The sequence below is a fragment of the Neomonachus schauinslandi genome, chromosome 1 (assembly GCF_002201575.2).
Source record: "Neomonachus schauinslandi chromosome 1, ASM220157v2, whole genome shotgun sequence".
Taxonomy (NCBI): Eukaryota; Metazoa; Chordata; class Mammalia; order Carnivora; family Phocidae; genus Neomonachus; species Neomonachus schauinslandi.
This window is the reverse complement of record NC_058403.1, coordinates 111531704-111556083: the sequence shown is the minus strand read 5'-3', so window position 1 is coordinate 111556083 and position 24380 is coordinate 111531704. Positions and strand designations below refer to the sequence as shown.

Here is a 24380-nt window from a genome sequence, read left to right as displayed (position 1 = left end):
TATGCATTTTAGGATGTTTAGCAGCATTCCTTGCTGCTAAATACCAGCGGCACTCCCCCAGTTATGATAAACAAAAATGTCTCCAGACATTTCCAGATGTCCCTGGGGAGCAAAATCATGCTGGTTGAGAACCATTGCACTAATGCAGAGCCATTGAAACTGGGGCTAGTGATTGGCTTGTTTCCAGGAAATATTTGTTACTGTTTTTGTGGTAATGGACTGTGTTTATTATTAAAAATGTTACTACTGTGGTAAGTTACAAAAATGAAGTTTAGAAAGTCATTTAAAATCCCATCAGCCAGAAATAACTATTTTCATCATCTGATGAATATTTTCTAGACACACTGGAGGATTTAAAGTCCTCTACAGATTTAAGATATTGACCTTATTCTTGGAGTTATAACCTTATCACTGGTTGGCAGAAGAGGAGAATTGGGCAGTGGCAAGATTTTTGTTGCCTCTATAACCTCAATACTGGCCCCCAACTCGGTTTTTTTAAAATACTATTTTAATACTATTTATAGGCTCCACATTTACGCTAAATAAACTGGTTTGATAGGGAAGTATTGATAATTCATGTTTTTCGTATCGGTTTTGCAAACTAGTTAGTAGTCATTGTTTATTAAGTTTCTATTAATATTTTAGATATGCATCATTGTATTTTATTTAATTCTCAAAGGACTCTAGAAGCTAGCAGATGGTACCCCCTCATTATAGATGAAGAAACTGGGACTCAGAAGGTTAAGTGGCTTTCTTAAAGTCACAGAATCTCTCTGACTCCAGAGTTAGGGATCTTTCTCATACATCACTGCTGATCCATTCATTAACTTTTTAGCAACATGGGCATGTCATTCCTTTGTGTAAGGGATGCTTTAGGTTGCTGAATATTAGAGAGATGACTTTGGATGGATGCACACACATCTGAGCAGGAGATTTTATATTGTAGTCACTCTGCAGATAGAGTAAGTGGTGGGCAGGTGAGGATCACACAGGGAATGGCACTGGTGTTATTGCCAACACTGTTCTTAAGTGTCACCCCCTCTCTTCCCAGCAGAGGGCAGCATGTATGTATCAAGAAGCAATGGAATCATAAAATTATAAACATGTTTGCTAAATCCCTTAGTAATTGAAGATGTACACGAGAGTACCTTATTTTACAGTTTGGAAAAAAATGGTCATGAAGACAGATGTGTGCTTATTAAAAACATGAAAATCTCATAATAGAGAGGAACTGATTTAGGAAAATGTCATCCATCAATTAGTAGTATTTCCTGTCCTAGCAATCTTTATAAATTAGCTGCAATATAGCCCTAACATTAAAGACAGTATCCAAATTATTTTAGTTTTCTTTAGAGGCTAATAAAAGTATACTGAAAAATAATGCAACGAAACAGTAAATCAAAATTGCATGGAACTAATATAAAATAAAATTCAGAGCATTTTAGAAAGAATGAATAAGAAGTTGTTAAAACCGTAAGTAGTCTGTGGATTTAAAAGACCGATCTTTTTTTTTCTTCCTGTTGTAGTTATAACATTTTGTTGCCTGACCTCGCTTCTAACTGGTTGAGTGATAAGAAAATTGAATGAAAGACAGGCTTGCAGTTCTAACTCAGATACTGTCCTACCAACAGAAACGTTGTCAGTTGTTGCTGTGGAGCTGGAACTGAGGGATTTCCTGAATGTCCTTCCAGAAGATGGCACTGCAGCATTTTTCTTGCCGTATCTTCTTTATTGCAGTCGAAAGAAATCATTGACTTGAAGGTATCATTTGAAAAATACCACAATGCCATAGAAGACTGACTTTTAAAAACAACTGAATGTCCAGTAAAAATGTAAATAAAGGATTTTCAAATCGAATATGTGCATTTGTTGCAGATGCTTTCAGGCTGCTTACGTTTCCATGAAGTGGTATTATTAGTTTGGTACTTTATGACCTGCATCCAGAATGTAAAAAAAAAAAGCTACAAAACTTAAGAATTTTCTCAAAGAAGGCATATGTTTTTAGAAGTAGACACTGACTTTTATTCCAAGGAACATCAAATCAGTGTTGTTAGAGAAGTGACAATCTTTTTCACCCCAGAAACACAAAGAAACATTTGGTGGGTATGTTTGAAAGAATGTCACTCCAAGTGGTCCAGAATTTATTCTTCTTGATTTTTCCAGATATCTCAATTAGGTCTCTTCTTCTTCTCCTCCTCCTCCTTCTTCTTCTTGAATAATTTTCTTTGAGAAAGAGGTTAATGTTTTCCCACAGTAAGATTTCAAATTTTACTTTTTTGTTACTTTTTAAAACTCATGCTGTGGTTTCTCCCTGAATCAATGAAGTAGAAATTTACAAAGTTAATTGTCTTATTGTCTGGCCATTAACATAATTTGTTGGATGCATGTTTTTCAGCCAAAGCCTTGTTTCTGTTTTTTTATTGGTGTGCTTTTGCTCTTTTAGCTAGAGTATATGTGAAAATAAAGAAATATACCATTGTATTCACAGTTGTGTCTTCTTTTTTAGCCTCTTATTAAACAATTTTGAGTCCAAGTTCAGCTCATTGATAATGTGCTTTGACTTTACTTAAGACTGGCCAAAAGCTACTCACCCAGCATCTGCCACAACTGTATTTTGAAACTTTTCTCCTGATGTTAGTGTTCATCTTTACCAGGATTTAATCTGTAGAATTGTCAATTTTGCCTTTCTCCAGTTCCAGATTATTCTCCTTTTGACCGTCTCTTCAAGGGTTCACAAAATCCAGATAGATAGGCATTATTTTAATTTTTTATTTTACCTTGTTTTATTTCATCTTAAAAATTTATTTTATTTAAAAAATTTAATTTTTAATTTATTATTATTTTAAAATAATTTTTTACTTTCTCTACACCTATGCCCTCATGTCCACTGATTCATTAAGAATGATAACAGCACCATGTTATAGGGATTGATGGGAAGCCAATGGTTGAAAACATTTCAATGAATCTTAATAGCGATCTTTGAAGAACCATCAAGGACAACATCTGGTCATAGATTTTGGGGGTGGGGGTGGAGAATACAGTTTTATAAAGTCCTGGTGGTGATATGAAGGACTTATGTAAATCAATTATAATTGTATTAGAGTCAGTCATGTGTCTGTTGATCTTTTCATATGAAACAAAGAGTTTCCGCCACAAATACATGAAAGTGTATGTTTTCAGTCTTTTTTTTTTAATGCTTATAGCCATTCCAAAGTAAACTTTTTCTTCAGCACTTTCACGTACATTGTTATGAATCACTGTTTTTTTCTTTTTTTTTTTTCCACTTATCACCAATTTATTTCTTTCAGCCAGACTTGGTCTCTATAGAAAAAGAAATTTTAAGACCATTATTATAAACAGTATAGTGGTCCCCCCTTATCCACGGCTTCAGTTACCCATGGTCAATGTAGTCCAGGGGCAGATGTTCCTTAGAAGGTCAATAGTAGCTTAACGCTATGTCACAATGCCTACGTCATTCACTTCATTTCATCATATCATGTCGGCATTTTATCATCTCACACCATAACAAGAAAAGGAGGATCACTATATCCTGAAGGATCAGGATGAGATGTTTTGAGAGAGAGAGAGAGACCACTTTCACATAACTTTTATTACGGTATATTATTAAAATTATTCTGTTTTGTTATTATTGTTGTTAATCTCTTACTGTGCCTAATTTATAAATGAAACTTTATCATAGGTATGTATGTATAGGAAAAAAATAGTTTATATAAGGTTCAGCACTATCCACGGTTTCAGGCATCCACTGGGGATCTTGGAACATATCCCCTATGGATAAGAGGGATGACGACTCTATATGTCATATGGTTTAAATGTATTCGCATTTTTTACTGTTAGTTGTTTTGTTTAATTATTCTTGATTCATTTCTATTTTTCCATTTTTTGTTTTCTTTTTTATTTAAAATCAATTCATTAACATATAGTGTTTTATTAGTTTCGGAGGTAGAGTTTAATGATTCATCAGTTGCATATAACACCCAGTGCTCATTACATCAAGTGTCCTCCTTAATGCCCATCACCCAGTTACTGCTTACCCCACCCTCCTCTCCTTCAGCCACCCTCAGTTTGTTTCCTATAGTTAAGAGTCTCTTATGGTTTGTCTCCTCTGATTTCATCCCATTTTATTTTTCCTTCCCTTCCCCTATGTTCATCTGTTTTGTTTCTTAAATTCCACACATGAGTGAAATCATATGGTATTTGTCTTTCTCTAACTTACCTCACTTAGCATAATACCCTTTAGTTCCATCCACATCATTGCTAATGGCAAGATTTCATTCCTTTTTGATGGCTCAGCAATATTCCATTATATATATATATATATATATATATATATATATATATATATATATCTCACATCTTCTTTATCCATTTATCTGTCGATGGACACCTGGCAGCAATGTCCATTTTTTTATATATTTAAAAACATGTCTCATTCTAGTACTGCTTTATTTAAAGAAAATTTACTTTGCTCCCTGCAAGATCTTCATTAATTATAAAGGGGAAAATAGTAACTTTATAGTAAAGAAACCTGGCAGAAATCTCCTTAAATCAAATGCTCAAAGTTAACATAATCAGTAAGGGAAAAAAATCAACATCTTGTGCCTCTTGACATGCGTACAGAGAAAAACAATATCACTTCTGTAAGAATCTTGCCAAAAAATGAATCTAATTATGAGGACATTAGAGAAACCCAAATTGAAGGACATTATACAAGGTGGCTGCCCTGTATTCTTTAAAAATGTCAAAGTCGGGGCACCTGGGTGGCTCAGTCCATTGAGCGACCAGCTCTTGATTTTGGCTCAGGTCATGATCTCAGGGTCGTGAGATCAAGCCCCATGTCAGTCTCCATGCTCAGTGGGGAGCCTGCTTGAGAGTCTCTCTCTCCTTCTTCCTCTGACTCTCCCCCTGCCCCCAGCTCTCTCTTTCTCAAATAAATAAATAAATCTTGAAAAAAAAAGTCAAAGTTATAAAAGACAAAGAAACTGTTCCAGACTAAGAAGACAAACCAACTGAACACAATGTATGAGTGGGATTTTCTTTTTCTGTGAAGAATGTTATTAGAATAATTTGTGAAATTTGAAAATGGTCTGTAGTATTGAATCATCTTTAATTTCCTAATTTTGATAGGTGTATTATGTTTCTATATAACAATATCCTTATTTTTAGGAAATATATATATTTACTATATATGTTTATTTAACTTTATATATAACTTAATATATATATATTTACTATTGTATATGTGTTAGGGAAGAGGATGGGGGGCAGATAGGAGAGAGAACAGGAAGCAAATATGGCTATGTAAAATGTTAACAGTTGGGGAATTTGGGTGAAGGGTATATGGGAATTTTTTGTACTATTCTCACAACTTTTCTGTAAGTCTAAAATTACGTCCAAAAAAGTTTAAAAATTCCTTTTCACTGGTGGTTAGATATTTACCAAGCAGAGTATTGGATTGGATTGGGGTAGTTACTAGAAATACAGAATATACAGTCCCTGCCTGAATAACTGAAAGCTAGGCAAGCCTTTTTTCCTACAGACTCCTCTAAAAGGTTATCTGACTGTAGTAGAAATGTCACAGTCTAAAAAAAAGTACCTTTTATATTTATCAGAGAAGGTCTTTATTATGCTTCCTCTGGTAGGGGAAATGAAGCATTACATTAAGTATATCAGGATATTTACAGTTCTTTTCTAGTGATTTTTTTCATTGTGGTGGAAATTGCCTGTCTCCTGGTGCATAATATTGAACAATTTTACTCTAACCTCCTGTGCTGCCTTTTCTGTGTCAGAGTAGACAGAAGATTTTCTAAGATTCAGAATTAATGTAGACTTACCCAAAGCTTTATCAAACTTTCATTTAAAGATAATTCAGACTGGTAAACATGGCTCTCCATCTTTCTGTTTATAGTTCAAGCTATCTTTTTTGTTCATTACCCCTTCTTTCGCTCTATACGATACCTTTTCCTTTTGTAGAAGCCAATTTCTCTTTATCTTTTCCCCAATGTTTGTTTTCCCTTCCCATTTGCGGTTTGTTCTACAGTTTTCTCTAAGGCTTTAAAAACAATCTCCCTTCTCTTAACCAAGCAATCCTCTCCCTCTCCTTCCAGGCTAATTCCACAGGAGGAATCTTGTCAGTGTCTGGGTGTGCATGATTAGCCTGCAGCCGCATCCTCTGCACGTGAGGCATTTGCACACATGTATTTCCAGAATGCCTGCCTCAGTGCTCCCTCAGAGCAGGATCATCGTTTTGTGTGGTGGCTTATGTGTGTGCTGGTGTTCTTTAAACACTGCAGTTTTCTTTCTCATGTTTGACTCTTCACCTTGTTCCATAGTGACTGGCACTGAACCCTACGGTTTATTTACCTCTGCCAGTCTTTGGCGTTCCGGTACTCCCAGTCCCACTCTTTGTAATAAAGGCTTTAAGAGAACCGTTTTTCATGTTACGAGGTGTCTGTGTAAAACCCGGGAGCAGAAATGAAAACTTGTCGTTTGCACTCACGGTTGATCTTTGAGTGACTTTTAATTTTTGAGAGATTTATTTCTATATTTTCTTCCACTTATATGTCCTCTTTAATGCCTGTTTTATTTTTATTTTTTTTTAAAGATTTTATTTATTTATTTGACAGAGAGAGACACAGCAAGAGAGGGAACACAAGCAAGGGGAGTGGGAGAGGGAGAAGCAGGCTTCCCGCGGAGCAGGGAGCCCGATGCGGGGCTCGATCCCCAGACCCTGGGATCATGACCTGAGCCGAAGGCAGACGCTTAAGGACTGAGCCACCCAGGCGCCCCAATGTCTGTTTTAAAGAGGAAACACAAGGCATTGTTTTCTCTACATCATTTCCCCCTGTTGGATTGGCCATCGCCAATTCCAACAATTCTGAACTCAGAAGACCCAAGAAACACCAAAGCCTGCAACCACACAGCAGGATTTCACTCTATAGAACACATTTTGTGACTTTTTACCCAGGAAAGGGCTGTTCCTTCTCCTGTGTTTCCTGTGCTTCAGGAGGGAGTATTATTGCTGGGCTGGGGGAAACATGGAATTTAGATTCTATTTTTTTTTCCTGGATCTTTGCTATAGTCTGAACCTTGGTGTCCCCCCAAATTCCTATGTTGAAAACCTATTGCCCATGGTTGACAGCAACTTGGTAGGGCCTTTGGGAGGTGATTGGGTCATGAGGGTGGAGCCCTTGTGAATGGGATTAGTGCCCTTGTCAAAGAGGCCCCAAAGAGCTAGCTTGTCCCTTTCATCATGCAAGGATAAAATAAGAAGTCTGTAACCCAGAAAATGGCTGTCACCCAACCATGCTGGCACCCCGATCTCAGGTTAACAGCCTCCAGAACTGTGAAAATAAATATATGCTGTTTATAAACTACCTAGTCCGATATTTTGTTAGAGCAGCCTGAATGGACTAAGACAATCTCTGACAAACAGTAATCAATAATACTTCCCCTCACCCCTAGAAGTAGAGAAAGATATTATTTCTGCCTGATTGACTATTTAAAATTATATTGATTTTGGGGGGGGCGGTGGGGAGGGGAGGAGTTTCTTGTGTACCAGACCTAGAAAAAAAGTTAAATGTTTTCTATTAAGAAAGAAATTAAACTCTAAATGTGTCTTTTGTTAGTCTTTTGGTAAATAACACGACCACTCCCTTATATCAGTTTTAGGAATAATTGCACTGCCTTAAATTGGTGTCATTTGTATTAGCTGAGAGACTTCTGGTGCTGTTATCAGTACCAGCTTTCAGAGGATAAGCAGTATCCCACACCCTTTAGCAGTAAAAAAAAAAATTCCTATTTGGAGGTAGGAAAGGAAGAAATCAGGGCAGCGAATTCACGAATGCTTCATATTGGGGAAAGTATTTAGGCAAAGTAGTGCATCTTAATTATATTCACGCTATGTGACTTCTAGAATTACTAACTCGATATTCACCTTCATTTGGTAGAACCGTGTAAGTAGTCTCCATTCCAGCATGAATGTGGTCAGTCACATGGCAGTGGAGTAACCAGATTCCAGGTGTCGTTGGAAACATTTCTAGAGTTTGGTATGTCCCGGGGAAAATGTCAAAGACATCAGAACTATAAATGCCCCTGTGCTTAATTAGAAAAATGACAAATATTATATAATGTTTATTATATGTGAGAGTTCATTCAAATAATCTTTCATTGGCCAGCTCAGGGATATTGGGAAAAGTGGATGAATCTGTTAAAGAAAGAAAAAAGAGACAGAGAGACCCTGCACATTTGTGTGCCCGAAACAAACAGTGAGGTATGCGGTCTTGGTACTGCTAAATGTCTGGCAGTAGGGGCCACGAAGTGGGTGTGAAGGGGAGATGTGATGAGAGTCCATTCATCCATTAGGACCACCTGGCGCCTCTTACGCTTCAAATCCAGTTTGTCTTTTATCAGAGTGCTTGAGTTACACAAGGGAATTTAGCTGTGGCCTCGTTTCGGTCCTAATCTCACTTTTGCTGAAGCTCTTCTAGATTAGCTGGTCTGTGAAACTTTATGGTAGGGAGGGGAATGCAGGGAGCAGGAAAGGAGGCCCATGGAGAAGCCAGAACCAGAGGCAGTTCAGGTCGAGTCTAGACTAGACACAGAGTAGTTGGGGGGTATTTCTGCAAGGACAGAATTGCAAGTCTGCTAAGAAGGTAACATCTACATAAAGCAAAATACAGATAACAAAATGGCCTTTTCTGCAATGGGCTTTGTGGTAGTTTCTGAATTTTCTACATTAACTCAAAGGTAAGAAAGAGAGCTTTTGACTCCTGCTGAAATCGGCACTGGGTTGGAAGCAGAAGCAGCGTTGAGATCTAGAGACCAATCAGTTGCCCGACACCAAAATGATAAACTTGTTCACTTTAGGCTGTTTAAGATTCAGAAGTTAGAACTGGTAAAGCTTATGATAAAGTCTTGGCTCTACTCTCTGATCCATCATTGTGTGAACCTGCCTAACCTCTCTGCTAACAATGCTATTCAAATGCCTTGGCCAGCAATAGGTGAGCAGAATTCCACGAAAACCCACTAAAACTATAAATCCAACAAAGAGCCCAATTTGTAACAAAGGTTGGTAACAGCAACTGAAATTGCTGTGTGGCACACTCTTTGGATATAATTTAGTCGTCTCTTGAAACTTTTTTTTTCATGAGTCTCTCTGAGGAAATATTTTCATTTGTATTAAAACATTTTCCAATAGAGCAAGAATAATGACCGTGGATCACTCTTACCTGGTACCTGAAGCTGTGGCCATGAAAATGTACCGAGTGCAAGTCGATTTCGTTGCCCATTCCCATCAGATACCAGTTGACTTCATCTCCCACGTGCATCGTGAGGCCTTGCAGGTTCCCAAACATTCTTCCATTAATAGCTGGGGAAATCACATGATTTTTTTTTTAATTACTTTTCAGGATATTTTAAATCAATGGCTGTTTCACTGACCATATGATTACCAGGTTAATATGTGAATCTTTTTGAGATAATGGAAGTTATTTCCCTACAGACAGGGAAATGAATACTTTAGGGTCAGTAAGGTCACACTGCTTTTCTAGTCCTTTAGCACCAAAAGCCGTAATCCAATTGTGAATTTAAGAGAGAATGAGACCTTGGAATGGGGAGAGAAGTTAATAGGTGGTTTTCCTTTGAACAGAATTCTACCTCACATACAGCGTGAGGCAGAACTGGTTTATTATAAAATGAATAGTCTCCAAACTAATTTTATTTGAAAGAAGAAAAGGGGTAACATAGGGCTGGAATAATGTCTCATACCATGCATTTTATTGCTTTCTATGAATTCCTCATTGTCTTTGTTTACTTTCTCAGGGTGTTCAGAGTATGTTTTGATGTTGTCATCTATGTACCAGGACTCATTTTCATCAAAAACAAAAAACAGAAGGGAAAATTCCAGTTTTGTGATGGGGTTGAATACTTTCATGTAATGTCTCCGGCAAACAATCAGTGGGCCAATTAATCCACTATACAGATCCTGAAAACAAGCAAAAACTTTGGTCATCCTTGTGATAGAAGTCAGGATTTCAGAGAACTGGGACCTCGGGAATTTCAGAGGGATCGATTTAAGTTGGAGACTTTGCCTAACATGGTGCTGTCAGGTCAGTCACTTTCCACTTGTGGATAAGTTGGACTAAGGGTGAGTAGTAGGTAGGTCAAATGGGTGATGCTGAAGTAACAGAAGTGCGTGCAGGGGCCAAATATTGGCTCAGCTAATGAGCAGCAATGTAAAGGAACCCCAAACGAACGGTGTTGGTTGGCCTATTCCGTAAATCAAGCACAGTGCTAGTCTCTAAAAATCCAGAGATGAATCAAACAAAGCCCGTGCCCTCCAGGAACTCAGTCCAGTAGAGAAAATGGAGGGAGAAATGAATCACTCGCTGTGATGGAGGTACATAAGGTGCTAATGAACACAGAGGAGGAAGACGACAACTGACAGATCTATGAGACGTTTGGTTTGGCGGGTGTCAATAATGACAGATGAGGTCTGGAAGGGTCTTTGAGCTCTATCATGTTCAGGAATTTTAGACTCTATCGTATGGGTCACAGGGAGCCATTGAAAACTTGAACATGACATGGCAACATATTTGCATTTTTTTTTTAAAGATTTTATTTATTTATTTGACAGAGAGAATGAGAGAGAGAGCACATGAGAGGGGGGAGGGTCAGAGGGAGAAGCAGACTCCCTGCCGAGCAGGAAGCCCGATGCGGGACTCGATCCAGGGACTCGATCCAGGGACTCCAGGATCATGACCTGAGCTGAAGGCAGTCGCTTAACCAACTGAGCCACCCAGGCGCCCCAACATATTTGCATTTTAGACCAGTCATCCTAGCGGTGAGTGAAGGAAGGATTGAAGGAGGAAGAGACTGGAGCGTGGGAGGCCATTGCAGTAGTTAGGCAAATCACGAGGACCCTATCTATGGAGACAGGGAGAAGAAATAGACTGAGCTCTATGGAGGTGGGTGAATTGCCTGTGTGAGCCAGGGGGAAGAACTAGATACTTCATACCCAGGGTTCTAGCTTGAACAAATGAGTAGATTTGGAACTCGTGGTGCCACATATTGTAATAGGAAATACAAGAGGTAGAGGAGAATCTCAATTCCATGTTAGAGTTGCTGTGTTTCCAGTGCCGGTGGGACATCCTGATGGAGATGTTCAGTAGGCTGGTATATAAACAGGTCTGGAGCTCAGGAGAGAGATTTGGACTCGAGATTTAATTCTACAAAAGAATCTTGGAACAAGTTCTGATTTGCAGTTGTTGAGTGTTTTGTTGGCTTTGAAATATTCAATAAAATAGCTTTAGTTGTGCTAGTACTGAGATCAATACTTTTATTATCATTAATAGAGCTCTGAGATCATGTACCTCAGTTCTTTGGGTTTAATGTATTTTTATGTCAAAAGGGAAATAAAACACTGTACTTATTAATATTTGATTCTGTGTTACCCATAATCAGCAGTCATAGGGTTAACACACTTACAACTCTATCCTTAAAAAGAAACAAACCGAAAAATGAAACCAAAGTGAATTGTAGAGAAGCTTCCTTTCGTGGGATTTTAAGATAGAATTGGATCACAGGAAAACTCTAATCTCATCTTCCTTCAACTATGTGTCTAATTTGGGGATTTTCACAAAACAAATGATTTAAAGTTTACCTTAACTTGATCCACAGTTGAATAGTAAGCCCATGGAATACAAGCAGAATCCTCTATTCCAGGTCCGGATCTTTCTGGGATCTTCCATATGTAAGTGCGAGTTTCACCTAAATAAATCAAGTGTTAATGTATCTGGTTATATTTGGTATATATTTGCGATACACACACACACACACACACATACACACGCACACACTAAGTCTTAATAACCAATGACCTAGAAACTGGAAATGTCAAGGTAATTAGTGTTAAAAAGTAGTAGCACTCAAAATTGTTTTCAGGGATTTAGTGTTAAGACAAACTGTAAGACATACTTTTAGATCTTCTTTATCAGTTATGAATTAACTAACCATGACACACACATGCAATACCACCAAGCCAGGATGTGGCAATACCAATACCACAATTTGAAGGAATTTTGTAACAGATCTTTTTTTAGCTTGAAGTCTGTTTCTGTAAAACACTGTTTTCAACCATCAAGTCATTTCCCCCAATGTAAGCACCTTCCCCAAACCTTCTCTCTGTTTGTACCTGCATGCCCTGTGTCATTCCCTTGGCCTCAACTTGGCCTTCCTTTTCTCCTTTTTTACCATTATCCCTAGCGATTCCAGAATTCCTGGTGAGGAGCCATTAGCTCTTGGGATCTCATGGGTCACTGACTTGTCACAATGACCTCTTCTCGGGTCTGTCCCATTCTGTCATACCATATGCTGTTCTGTCCCAGCTTTGTCACATACAGGACACTGTCACACCCTGGACCTTGACACTTTGAAGATAGCCAGTTGCTCTACCCTCCTAACTTGCCAAGGCCTTGACCCTCTTCCATGTGCTCTGGGCTCTTCCCCGGGCTGATCTCTGCTTCCAGTCACCTCCGGGTTTCCTGTCCAGCAGTTCACCAGACCTTGACTTTTAGCTGTGGCCACTCACCGTCCACTCCATTTACGTAGACCTCACTGTTACATATTCATGCTGTCAGACTTTCATTAGCCAGATTCTGACAAACCTTTTCTAGGGAATCAGGCAGGACAGGAGGGATGGTCTCAAGGGATGTGGTAGACTTTTTCCTTTTTCTTCAAGTCCTCCATCTTACTCACCCCTACACTGTCACCCTTTTTGTAAGCAGAATCTTTCACTGAGAATATAAAGCATAGATTCACCACCTGAACATATCATCTCTTCATCTACACTCTTAATCTCATAAGCCAAAAAATAATGTTTCCTTCTCTTCTCCATTCCCCCACCTGCTCTGCCACCCATGGTGGATGTCCAAAACCCTGGCGCTGTCCTTGACTCTTCCTTCCCTAACGTTTACTAATGCCTGATCTTTCAGCAAGGATTGTTAGCACCACCTTTAAAATACAACCAGAATATGACAATTTACCACTTCAGCTGCGTCTACCCTGGTCCATGTCTCATTTTTTTAACCCAGATTATTGCAATAGTCCTCTAACTGTTCCTTTATTCTACCCTGTTTCTGCAGTCACTTACCCACACGTCAACCAGAAGAGGCCTTTATAAAGTGTTCCTCAGATCATCAATCTCCAGCTTGGTTAATAGTATAAAATGTAAGGTTCTAACCACGGCCTCGAGGATTCCCTTTCCTCCTACTGCATCCAGCCCCCTGCCCTCCCTGGGTCTCATCTCACATTCTGTCCCCTATTTGATCTGCTCTGGCCTCTGGCCTCCTTGCTGTTCCCATCTCGGGACCCTCAATGCTCTTCCCCCATAACTCCCTGTGGCTCATGACGTAGTATTTAGGTGTCTTCACAAGTGGCACCTCCTCAAAGAAGCCCTCCTGATCACCCTACCTAAAATAGCACTCTTGTTACTTCCTCTCTCTCATCTGCTTTAATCTTTTTCATAGCACTGTTTATAAATTAATACTATGTAATTTGTTTATCTCTTTTGGAAGAATGTGAGAGTCACAAGGGCAGGGCTTTTTATTTCTAATGCCCTGAATTGACACGAGCAACTTTATAGCGTAATTTATTTTTTCCTCACTCATTTTTTCTCACTTGCCATATTGGGGAACTGCTAAATTACTAAGAAATATTCCTTTCCTAGAAGCCAACTTTCCAACTAATAGAAGAAAAACATAGTTTTAATTAAAGGAAATACACACGTGTATTTAACCTCTTCCAGCTTTTGCACTGTGTTAAGTGAAGTTACTGAGTTTCTAGTACATGCCAGATACTGGGCTAGAATTGGGGGATTTAAAATTCCACGTGGCAGTCTCTGCCCTTAGGACCCTGCCTTCAGCTACAGTCATGGAAACATTCAACCACACACAATGTGCGGTAAATGCTGTCTGGGCATGGAGAGATCATCTGTGCTCACTCCATCTTGAGTATTTGTAGATATCCAGTACTCACAGATGTTTTCCTTACAGTTCTCCTGTGGGTCTCTCTCTTTCTTGCCCTCTCTCTCTTTCTCCCTTCCCTTCCCTTTCCTTATTTGTGCATAGAGAAGTATACACAGATATACCTCCTTGCATGTCTCTCTCTTTTTTTAAAAGATTTTATTTATTTATTTGAGACAGAGAGAGAGAGAGAGAGAGCACAAGCTGGGGGTGAGTGGCAGAGGGGGAGGGAGAAGGAGACTTCCCACTGAGCAGGGAGCCTGACATAAGGGCTAATCCCAGGACCCTGAGATCATGACCAGAACTGAAGGCAGACTCAACCAACTGAGCCACCCAGGCACCCCCCTGCATGCAATCTTAACCACTTCCTTCTTCACTTGCTTAAGACACTCATTTGGAAGGAATACGTCTCTGATAATAGTCATTTGTGGAAAGCCTGTAAAGTCTATTAAAATACCACCCCCCCCATCCTGCCCCGCCATAAGTACCTGGTAAAGTTGGAGTAACTGTAGAACTCTCTGTTTTCACCCCATGGGCATGTATTGAGTAGGGCCTTGTGGCCATGTTTTTAAAGATAATTTTAACTATGTTTCCAACATCTGCATGAAGTTGTGGACCTGGCAAGAGCAAAAAAGAACGGTTTATATACCTATTGGATGAGAAGTTCTAACTCAGTAAAAGAAGCAAAGATCAGGTAACTTTCTTAGCATGAAGGCAGGAGTGTGTGTGGCTTCATACTATACTACTCTTGGATTTACACCTGGTCTCGGAGGATTCAGAATAAAAGCATGAGGAATGGTTATCTCTATAAATGGAAACCAAGGGTGTATCTCTCATCAAGAGTCCTACGGGAGGTTTTGGCCTGAAAGTGCCCTGCAGGGCAATGGCCTAATCCTGGTGAGTCAGCAGTGACCCTACCCTGGCCAAGAGTCATTAGGTAACACCTGCTCTCATTTCTCTGCATTTGGACTTCCAGGCCTTCCTGAGTGTGAATTTGTGGCATTTGGAAGGGTGGGTGGGGCCACCCCTCCCATTTCTACCTTATTCTCTAGCCAATCTTAGCTTGTCTGCTGCTAAGAATTTCTACAACCCAGCAACAATGCCATTCCCCCTTGGGTGTCTTATTTCAGGGGCTGAGGATAACACACGCCAAGGTATTCTGTTAGTATGGAAATACGATGAGGTTGGGAGGGAAGTCCCCTGTACTTGATGATTTTCAAGAAAATTCCCAAGACCACTGTTGGTCAGGTTCTTAGACATTCTCTCTTAAAAGGATTCCTGAAAAATCGAAAGCAACTTTCCCCATGCCTTGTGTATGGTAACACTTTTTTCTTTCTTTATTTCCTTGTCTATGTGTACATTTTTTTCTCTTGGAGTTAATCACTAGATGGCAATTTTAAAAGCAAATAGCTATGATTTGAGAGCCGGGAGAGAGGTGGAATAACAGGGAGAATTTGGTGAAGACTTTCATTAGAACTAATTTCTAGGAATTTCACCAAAATGACAGGCATCAATTTGATGAACACCAAATACATACAATTTCATTAGTATATGTGATAATACATCGTTTCTGAGAAAAATAAGCAAAATTTTGGTCATATTCTTCAGTAAACACAGGCTTCTCGTTTTTACTGCATAACTTTTATTTTTATTTGAATAGCTTTGACTATGAACTGAGAAATTAAACCCTTGGCCACGTACTCTCACTGCACATAGCCCCACATCGCTACCCCACACCCGATGATTAGCGTACCTAGAATGCCCAGATGTTCTTCTTCAGCCTTTCTCTCCACGGGAACTCTGAACGTGCTGTCGGTGTATTGCCGATACGCAACTTTCTTGTACTTGGAGCCTATGTAAAACTCTTCCTTATCTAAAAATGCATTCGAAACACTTCAACAAAACACACACACAACTAAGGTTAGTACTTGTCTTAATGAAAGTGGAAATTGAGTTTTAAATTTTGAATAAAAATATAGTTTTCACTCAAGTAATTATGCTGATTTTTAATAGCATTCTCCCATTCCAGCAAGAAAGAATAAGACTTTAGAAATAGATAGACCTGGTAGAAAGTGCTCCTTTCTGGGAGTGAAGCCATCTGAGACCTGTGCTGACTGGCACTAGCTGATCTCCAGCTAGTCATTGCCTGGTGGATCCTCAGTTTCCTCACCCCCAAAATGAAGTATGAGATGAGATGATCTCTAAAGTTTCTCTATAGCCCTAAAATTCTGAGCCCAGATTTCACTGATGAAATGTTCTCTGGTTCCTGCAGTGTTTCTGGTTTATAAGAGCCAATATGGCCGAGTGTTTTCAGCCACTCCCTTTATCTTAAGTTTGCAATGACTCCTCATGGCCCCTGTACATTTTTCTTTTCTTTTTAAAGATTTTTATTTATTTATTTTAGAAAGAGAGAAAGGGATTGCAAGCAGGGAAAGGGAGAGGGAAAGAGAGAATCCCAAAGAGACTCCCCATGGAGCACGGAGCTTGAAGTGGGTCTCGATCCCAGGACCCTGAGATCATGACCTGAGCCAAAATCAAGAGTTGACTGCTCAACCAACCGAGCCACCCAGGTGTGCCAGCTCTTGTAAACTTTTGACTATCTTACCCCCACCCCTTCTTAAAATAACCTTTTACTCCTTTATACTGCAAATCATACTCCCCATTGAAGTCAAACTAACCAGCTAAGCTTTGCTCAGCTGTAGGTTACCAGAGATGTTGTGCACCCCAGATCTGAACACATGTCCATCCCGATCTCTCAGATCATATCCATGAAAGGTTAGTGTGGGACATGTGAAATGATAGAGGGCAAAGTGGTTGGAAAAGTCTTCAAGAAGTCTCTGGTGATACTGCTTTACATGCAGTTTCTGCAGCGTCAACAATGATGCTTTACTTACACTTATTCACAAAGAACTTATTATTTTTTACATTTCCATAATGTCCATGTTATTGGTGGTTTTGAAGTATATTTTCCTATAAGTTCTTAGAGGACAAAGACCATGTCTACTATACTGTCCTCAAGAATTTTCTTTTTAAAGATTTTATTTATTTATTTGTCAGAGAGAGAGTAAAGCAGGGGGAGCAGCAGGCAGAGACAGAAGCAGGCTCCCTGCTGAGCAGGGAACCTGAGGCGGGACTCGTTCCCAGGATCCTGGGATCATGACCTGAGCCGAAGGCAGACGCTTAACCAACTCAGCCACCCAGGCATCCCTACTCTCAAGAATTTAAAATATTCTTCACACATAATAGTTTTAAGAATATGAAAGAACAGATTACTGAACTGATAAGGAACTCTCCGGAGGAAAAATAAGGGAAGCAGCAAATGGCTGATAAGGAAAATAATATTTTAGCTTTGAATTTAGGCATTAATTTTTGTTCAAGTTTGAAAATCAATAGCAAGATAGGGCACATGAATATAAGAAGACAATCCAACAGAAAAGAAAGGAAGAGGAGTGACTACAAAGAATCAAATGAGACAGATGGAAATTTTCCTGTGAGAAAATTGCAAGAACAGAAATGAATGAGGAAAGGTTCCTGGGAAGCATTTTGTTATTGTTCTGTTGTTATTGTTCCATTGTTACTGTTTAATGCAACTGTTTGTTTTTCTAAAATTTAGCATAATTCTTAATTCTCTGAAAGAGAAAACTAAAAAAAAAAAAAATTGGGAATCAGAGTCTGGAGAATTACTTTTGTTCTTGTAGGCGATGCAGCTCCCGTTCCCATTCCCTGCTTGGGGAATAATCCCATTCCATCTCCACTGCTGCAATGTAGTAGGTCCTCTCTGCCAGGTAGAAGTTTGGATCGTCAATCTGTTGCTTGCATTTGTTCACCGTGTACTTTTGCTTCATGCCTCCTGTGTAGTGATCGGTTGTCAGGCATTCAACCTCAAAAGTCCCTGGGATGGTAAATAAGAAAGCACATCACTCCTTTGCTCAGCACCTTCTATGGCTCCTCAACTCACTCAGAATCAACACCCAAGTCCTTAACGTGGCTCACCTGGATGATCACATCAGCTACCACTCACTCTGCTCCAGTCACAGAGGCTTCTTTGCTGTTCTTAGAACAGGTCAAGTGTGTGCCCGCCTCAGGGCCTTTGCCCTTGCTGTTTCCTCTTCCTGGAACACTCCTCCCCAGAATAGCTACATAGCTCATGTCCTCATTTTATTCAAGCTTCTTGTTAATTGTCACCATCTCAGAGAATTGTTACCCACCTTCCCCCATCAGTCTCCAGCCCCTTTTTCTGCCCTGTTTTTCTTTATAGTACTTATAACCACTATATATATATGTATATATATACTTGCTTCTTGTCTGTCTCCCTGCATTAGAATTTCTACTTCACAAGAACAGATGCTTTATGTCTTTTGTTGACTGTTGTTTTTACACTTGTCTAATGAATAAAGGAAAAGGTGACATTGGACTTGTCTCACGTTGTAGTGGCATATGATGAATCAGATAAAGCCTGAAGCAAGTTAGTGTGTTTCACGTTTTGGTTAAAGTCCTTGCTTTTTTGTTTCAGTTTGTTTTACTCACTCAGAACCAGGCCTGCAGAAATCTCCGAGGTTGCATGGCTATCCTTCTAGCATAGGACACTCAACTGCAAACAGCCAACAAGCCAACATTAAGTGAAGGCTACAGAGAGATGACAGAGCTGTTACAGAAGTCATTCCCTTTCTAGTCTGACTTGCCAGCTCTCTTTGAAAGGACCATAACTTAAAAAGAGAGCGTCCTGAGGATTCTACTATGTGGAAATGGGAGGAACCACAGTCCACTCTTCACCTGTCACTCCCTCCCCTCCCCTCAATAAGCAGGAAACTGACCTATCTGCCACACACTTAGCTAAGAGTGGCCCGGACATGCTCTTCAGGGGAAGGAAGAGCACACGCTTGGAGGCTTGGGGAAGGGATGAGTTTAGCACCCAACACAGGATTTTAAACCAAAATGACATGAATCCATTCAATGGAGACTTGTCTTGACTTTAAAGAAATGCACCTTTAGCATCAGGCTGCATGAGGAGTGTAACACTTGCTTGAGGGAAGAGGTTTGCTGTGTCTCTTCTTTCTCCTTTTGACAGATACGTGTTTCCGGTAAAGTAAATCCCGTGTACATCAGCCTCATTTCCAGCACTGAATAAGTACCACATGACTGAATCTCCTTGGCACATGTTGAGACCAGGCTGATTCCCGTACATGAATCCATTCATGGCTGTAGAAGTTGGGAAATGGTATTTTGAAAGTGGTTTATCATCTGTCCTCCTACATGACAACCTCCCAGATTTTCTAGAACCAACTTTGTTGATCTAATTTTTGAAAGACCCGTTCATGCCTTCCCCTCCCCTTTATGTGTCAGGAGTGTCTCTGCTGTACCCAGCACTCCCAGAGCAGTCCCTGGCTGGAAGGGGACTAGCCACTTCTTAGTTCTCTCAAGAGTCAGGTTTGTGAGCACCCAAATGAATGAATAATAACAGCTATTCCTGGGCACTGTAGACTGGGAACGTGTTTGTTGCTCTGGATGGAAAACTCTCCGATTCATCATGAATGACGAGGAAGAGTGAACGCAGGAAGTTTTCTCTCACTGCTGTTACTAATAGGTAATAGTCTTGACTTTACCAAAATGTAAAAATGCAAACTCAAAAGGAATGTTATCATGATTGTTACTAGTATTGATTCAATTAAAAAACAACATCGGTTTGTAACACTTTACATTTGTTTCCTCTTACTACAGTGATTTTCACATGTAGTCCATTAGCAGTGTGGGTATCCTGAACAATTAGCTCACTGTCTCTAAACCTCTGGAATTACACTGGAAACGAAAGAGAAAATCTGATGCTAGGTTCCAATTAAATAAAAATTTCTGGAGGTTGCCCTGAGCATTTAAAAAATAGTTTTAACAGTTTTAATAAGACACCCAGGGGATTCTAATTTGTAGTCAAGGGTGAGAATCATTGAAGTTCATTGACAACAGAGAACATATCTTTCTTCATTTTGAATAATAAAATGAGGCTGTCACTATTAAACCACAGATGAGAAGAGTATCTAATCCAGTAGTTCTCAAACTTACGCATGTATCACCTGATGTAGAGGGTTTGTTAAATAGAGATTGCTGGCCCCAGCCATAAAGTTTCTGGTTCAGTAGGTAGGAGTTGGGGCCCCAAAATTTGCATTTCTAACAAGTCCCTGGGTCATGCTAAAGCTGCTGATCCAGGGACAACATTTTAAGGACCATGCATCTAATTGATATATTTTATATGTTTTATTATTCTAGATTAAGTGAAATGAAGAATAATTGACTGATACCTTAAATATCAATATTATCCTCAGAGTTGTATTTAATCGTTTGTTGAAAATTAATCAATGGGCAAAGCTATTAGCATTTTGGTTTCATTAAAAGCATTACATGAGCAGTACTGGAGTAACTTAATATTGGCAGATGGTGTATACTTACAGTGCATCTTATTAGATTCCTGAAAGTCTTCATCTTCCTTATTCACCAGATGAGGTGCAGTTGTAAACATTCTAATATTTTCATCCAGGAGTAAACTTTCATTCTCATCAAACACTGTGGGAAACAAGTAGAACTCCTTGTCTACATTTTTCTGTAAATCAAAACAAGAACAATGAGGTGAAGATAGGATAAGTGAGGTAGAAAGACTTCCATGCACACAATACTATTTGGGGACAAACTCACCAAAGGAAGGTTAAGAACTTTCCATTCCTCTTTGTAGATGGGTCTCACGAAGTAGCCCAGTTGATTACCAGAGTTTTCATTACTATCTGTGTAGTAGGTTTTTGGTTCAACATGATCTAAGTCTCTCTCTGCACCTAGAAGTTCTGACTCCTCTCCCCACCTTCCTGCCAGTCATCTGGACAAACATTCTCACTTCCTCTCCCCCTGTCCCTGGTGAAACATAAGCAAGCAGAGATGCTGTCTGGTCTACTGAAATGTTTCAGTAGTTCAGAAGAAGGCAGTCTAAGAAATCAAAGCATATGAGCCCCTGAAAACTAGATCCTCCCTCAAAGAAAAGTTTAGATATTATTGCATGTCTTTTTTCTTTCAGATGAAAAATATGATTATCAAATTTTTAAAATCCAACAAAAGCAGAGACCTAAAGGTTAGATCCTATTGAAAACTGAATCAGTGACAGAGATAATTTTTTGAAAAATTTATTTATTAGAGAGAGAGAGCAGAGGGAGGGGCAGAGGGAGAGAGAGTCTCAAGCAGACTCTGCACTGAGCACGGAGTCTGATGCAGGACTCGATCCCATGACCCTGAGATCATGACCTGAGCTGAAACCAAGAATCTGACAATTAACTGACTACACCACCCAGAGGCCGCTGTGATGGAGATAATTTTAAGAAAGCTCCCATAAATCAGAAGAAAAGATTCAAAGATGAAAAATATGTACATAGTAATGATTTCAGAAAGAGAGAAATTATAAAAGGGGAAAACATAATGATAATAAATAATAGTGGAAATGTTTACCACCATGAAGAGAAAATTCAGATTCAAAAGCTTCACTGAAAACAAGGCAAAAGTAGTCATAGAGATCTATGCTTAAAAATATTCTGGCAAAATTTTTGAGATTCAGACATAGACAAATTTCTACAATAAGTCATTCTAAAAGTGTTATCACAAACATTGGACTTCTCTAGCACAATAAATATCAGAAGAAGATGGAGTAGCATTTATGTTTTTGAAGGGAAAAGATTACGATACAAAAATTCTATACCTAGCAAAGAACAACAAAAATACATTCTCACATGTGTAGGGATTGTAATAGAGGACTGCTACAGTCACTTGTATTCTGATCTATAGAGTAAACTTCAGTGAAAAGTTTACAGGTCATATTTTCTGATCATAATGCAACAAAACTAAAAAGTACTAATAAAGGAAGATCATATTTGATCCTAATAACTCTTAGAGAGGAAGCAAACATGAATTACTAAGTATTTAGTAAGCAACGTCCATAACAAGGCATAATGTATGGAATACACTAAACATATAAACTGAGAGTCTGAAATACTTTTATTTTTTAATTTTTTTAGAGAAAGAGAGCCCAGCACACATGTGTGCACAGGGGTGGGGGGAGGGGAGAAGCAGAAGGAGAGAGAATCTTAAGCAGGTTGCACTCCCAGTGTAGAGCCTGACTTGAGGCTTGGTCTCATGACCCTGATATCATGACCCGAGTTGAAATCAGGAGTTGGCTGTTTAGCCAACTGAGCCACCCAGGCACCCCAGAAATACTTTTTATTTTAAGTAAAACCAAATAAAAATAGATGTTCGTAAATATCTGAAAATTTTAGAAAAGTAAAATGAAAAAAAGGAGAAAGGAATTAATAAAGGAAAAGATGAACTTTTTAATAAATTAGAGCACAAATTAAAATGGTTAAACCTAAAAATGTATTACTTGAAAAGACCAATGAAATACACAAATCTTTGGCAAGTCTAATAAAAAAAAATGAGAGATAACCCAAATATACCACAATAGAACTGAGAAAGGAATATAACCACATATATGGGGAAGGAAAAAAAGATCATTATGTACATTAATAAGAATTCTTCTAAGTTGACTTAGAAGAAGTTACCTGAATAGACCAATATCCATAGGTGAAATAAAATGTGATTAAAACACATTTTAATAGACAAAAAAGAAAAAAGAACAAGTAAAACCCCTAACTACTTCTTTTTAAAAGTCACACAGTTGAAATAATTTTACAGGCAATTTCTTTCAAATCTCTAGGGAGCAGATAATTCCTATCTATTTAAACAGTTCCTGAGTATTCAAAACATGGAACTCTTCCCAATTTATTTAATGAAGATAGTGTAACTATGATATGAGACCTAAGAAAGCACACAAAATCTAAAATAATATCACTTACAGCTTATGTGAGAAATTCTAAATAAAACACTATCAAATTCAATACAGAAATGTAAGTGAAAAAATGTTTTAAAAAACCACAGTGCTCATACCACCAGCATTTTTCACAGAGCTAGAACAAATAATCCTAAAATGTGTATGGAACCCCAAAAGGCCCCAAATAGCTAAAGCAATCCTGATCTAGAAAAGCAAAGCTGGAGGCAGCACAATTCCAGACTTAAAGCTGTTATTACAAAGCTGTAGTCATCAAGACAGTACTGTACTGGTATAAAAACAGACACATGGGTCAATAGAACAAAATAGAAAACCCAGAATTGGACCCACAGCTATACGGTCAACTAATCTTCGACAAAGCAGGAAAGAATATCCATTGGAGGAAAGACAGTTTCTTCAACAAATGGTATTGGGAAAACTGGACAGCAACATGCAGAAGAATGAATGTTTCTTACATCATACACAAAAATAAATTCAAAATGGATGAAAGACCTAAGTGTGAGACAGGAAACCATCAAAATCCTAGAAGAGATCACAGGCAGCAACCTCTTTGACATCAGCTGCAGCAACTTCTTATTAGACACGTTGTTAGAGGCAAGGGAAACAAAAGTAAACATGAACTATTGGGACTTCATCAAGATAAAAAGTTTCTGCACAGTGAAGGAAACAATCAACAAAACTAAAAGGCAACCTACAGAATGGGAGAAGATATTTGCAAATGACATATCTGATAAATCTATAAAGAACTTATCAAACTAAACACCCAAAAAACAAATAATCCAGTTAAGAAATGGGCAGAAGACATGAATAGACATTTCTCCAAAGAAGACATACAAATGGCCAACAGACACATGAAAAATGCTTAACATCGCTCATCATCAGGGAAACACAAATCAAAACCAACATGAGATATCACCTTACACCTGTCAGAATGGCTAAAATCAACAACACAAGACACAACTGGTGTTGGCAAGGATGCAGAGAAAGGGGAACCCTCTTACACTGTTGGTGGGAATGCAAACTAGAGCAGCCACTCTGGAGAACAGAATGGAGATTTCTCAAAAAGTTAAAAGTAGAACTGCCCTATGATCCAGCAATTGCACTATTAGGTATTTACCCAAAGGATAAAAAAATACAGATTCAAAGGGGTACATGCACCCTTTATAGCAGCATTATCAATGATAGACAAACTATGGAAAGAGCCCAAATGTCCATTGACTAATGAATGGATGAAGAATAAGTGATAGATAGATAGATAGATAGATAGATAGATAGATAGATGACAGATAGATAGATACACCTATATCAGAATATTACTCAGCCATCAAAAAGAATGAAATCTTGCCATTTGCAATGATGTGGATGGAGCTAGAGTGTATTATGCTAAGCGAAATAAGTCAGAGAAAGACAAATACCATACGACTTCCTTATATGTGGAATTTAAGAAACAAACCATATGAACATATTGGGGG

General features: G+C 38.8%; 2 protein-coding genes across 4 annotated transcripts in view; one reads left to right on the top strand and one right to left on the bottom strand.

Annotated features, from left to right (window-relative positions):
* Positions 1–2869, top strand: part of HPS3 (HPS3 biogenesis of lysosomal organelles complex 2 subunit 1) — a 39305-nt gene extending 36436 nt beyond the window's left edge. For both annotated transcript variants that reach the window (XM_021685986.2, XM_044915224.1), the window contains one exon: positions 1632–2869. In XM_021685986.2, coding sequence (XP_021541661.1) covers positions 1632–1759 — 128 coding nt within the window. In that variant the 3' untranslated portion in view covers positions 1760–2869. The remainder of the gene's footprint in view (positions 1–1631) is intronic.
* Positions 2870–3282: 413 nt separating this feature from the next.
* LOC110576783 (ceruloplasmin) overlaps positions 3283–24380 on the bottom strand; it is a 47142-nt gene continuing 26044 nt past the window's right edge. Inside the window, exons 10-19 of one of the 2 annotated variants that reach the window (XM_021685985.1) lie at positions 20481–20631; positions 19029–19241; positions 17727–17934; positions 15796–15935; positions 14531–14659; positions 11684–11790; positions 9790–10006; positions 9252–9391; positions 7958–8120; positions 3283–3321 (exon numbers count right to left, since the gene is read on the bottom strand). In XM_021685985.1, coding sequence (XP_021541660.1) covers positions 3305–3321; positions 7958–8120; positions 9252–9391; positions 9790–10006; positions 11684–11790; positions 14531–14659; positions 15796–15935; positions 17727–17934; positions 19029–19241; positions 20481–20631 — 1485 coding nt within the window. In that variant the 3' untranslated portion in view covers positions 3283–3304. Of the gene's footprint in view, positions 3322–7773; positions 8121–9251; positions 9392–9789; positions 10007–11683; positions 11791–14530; positions 14660–15795; positions 15936–17726; positions 17935–19028; positions 19242–20480; positions 20632–24380 lie in introns of those variants that run through there. The other variant, XM_021685984.1, reaches the window with a different exon arrangement.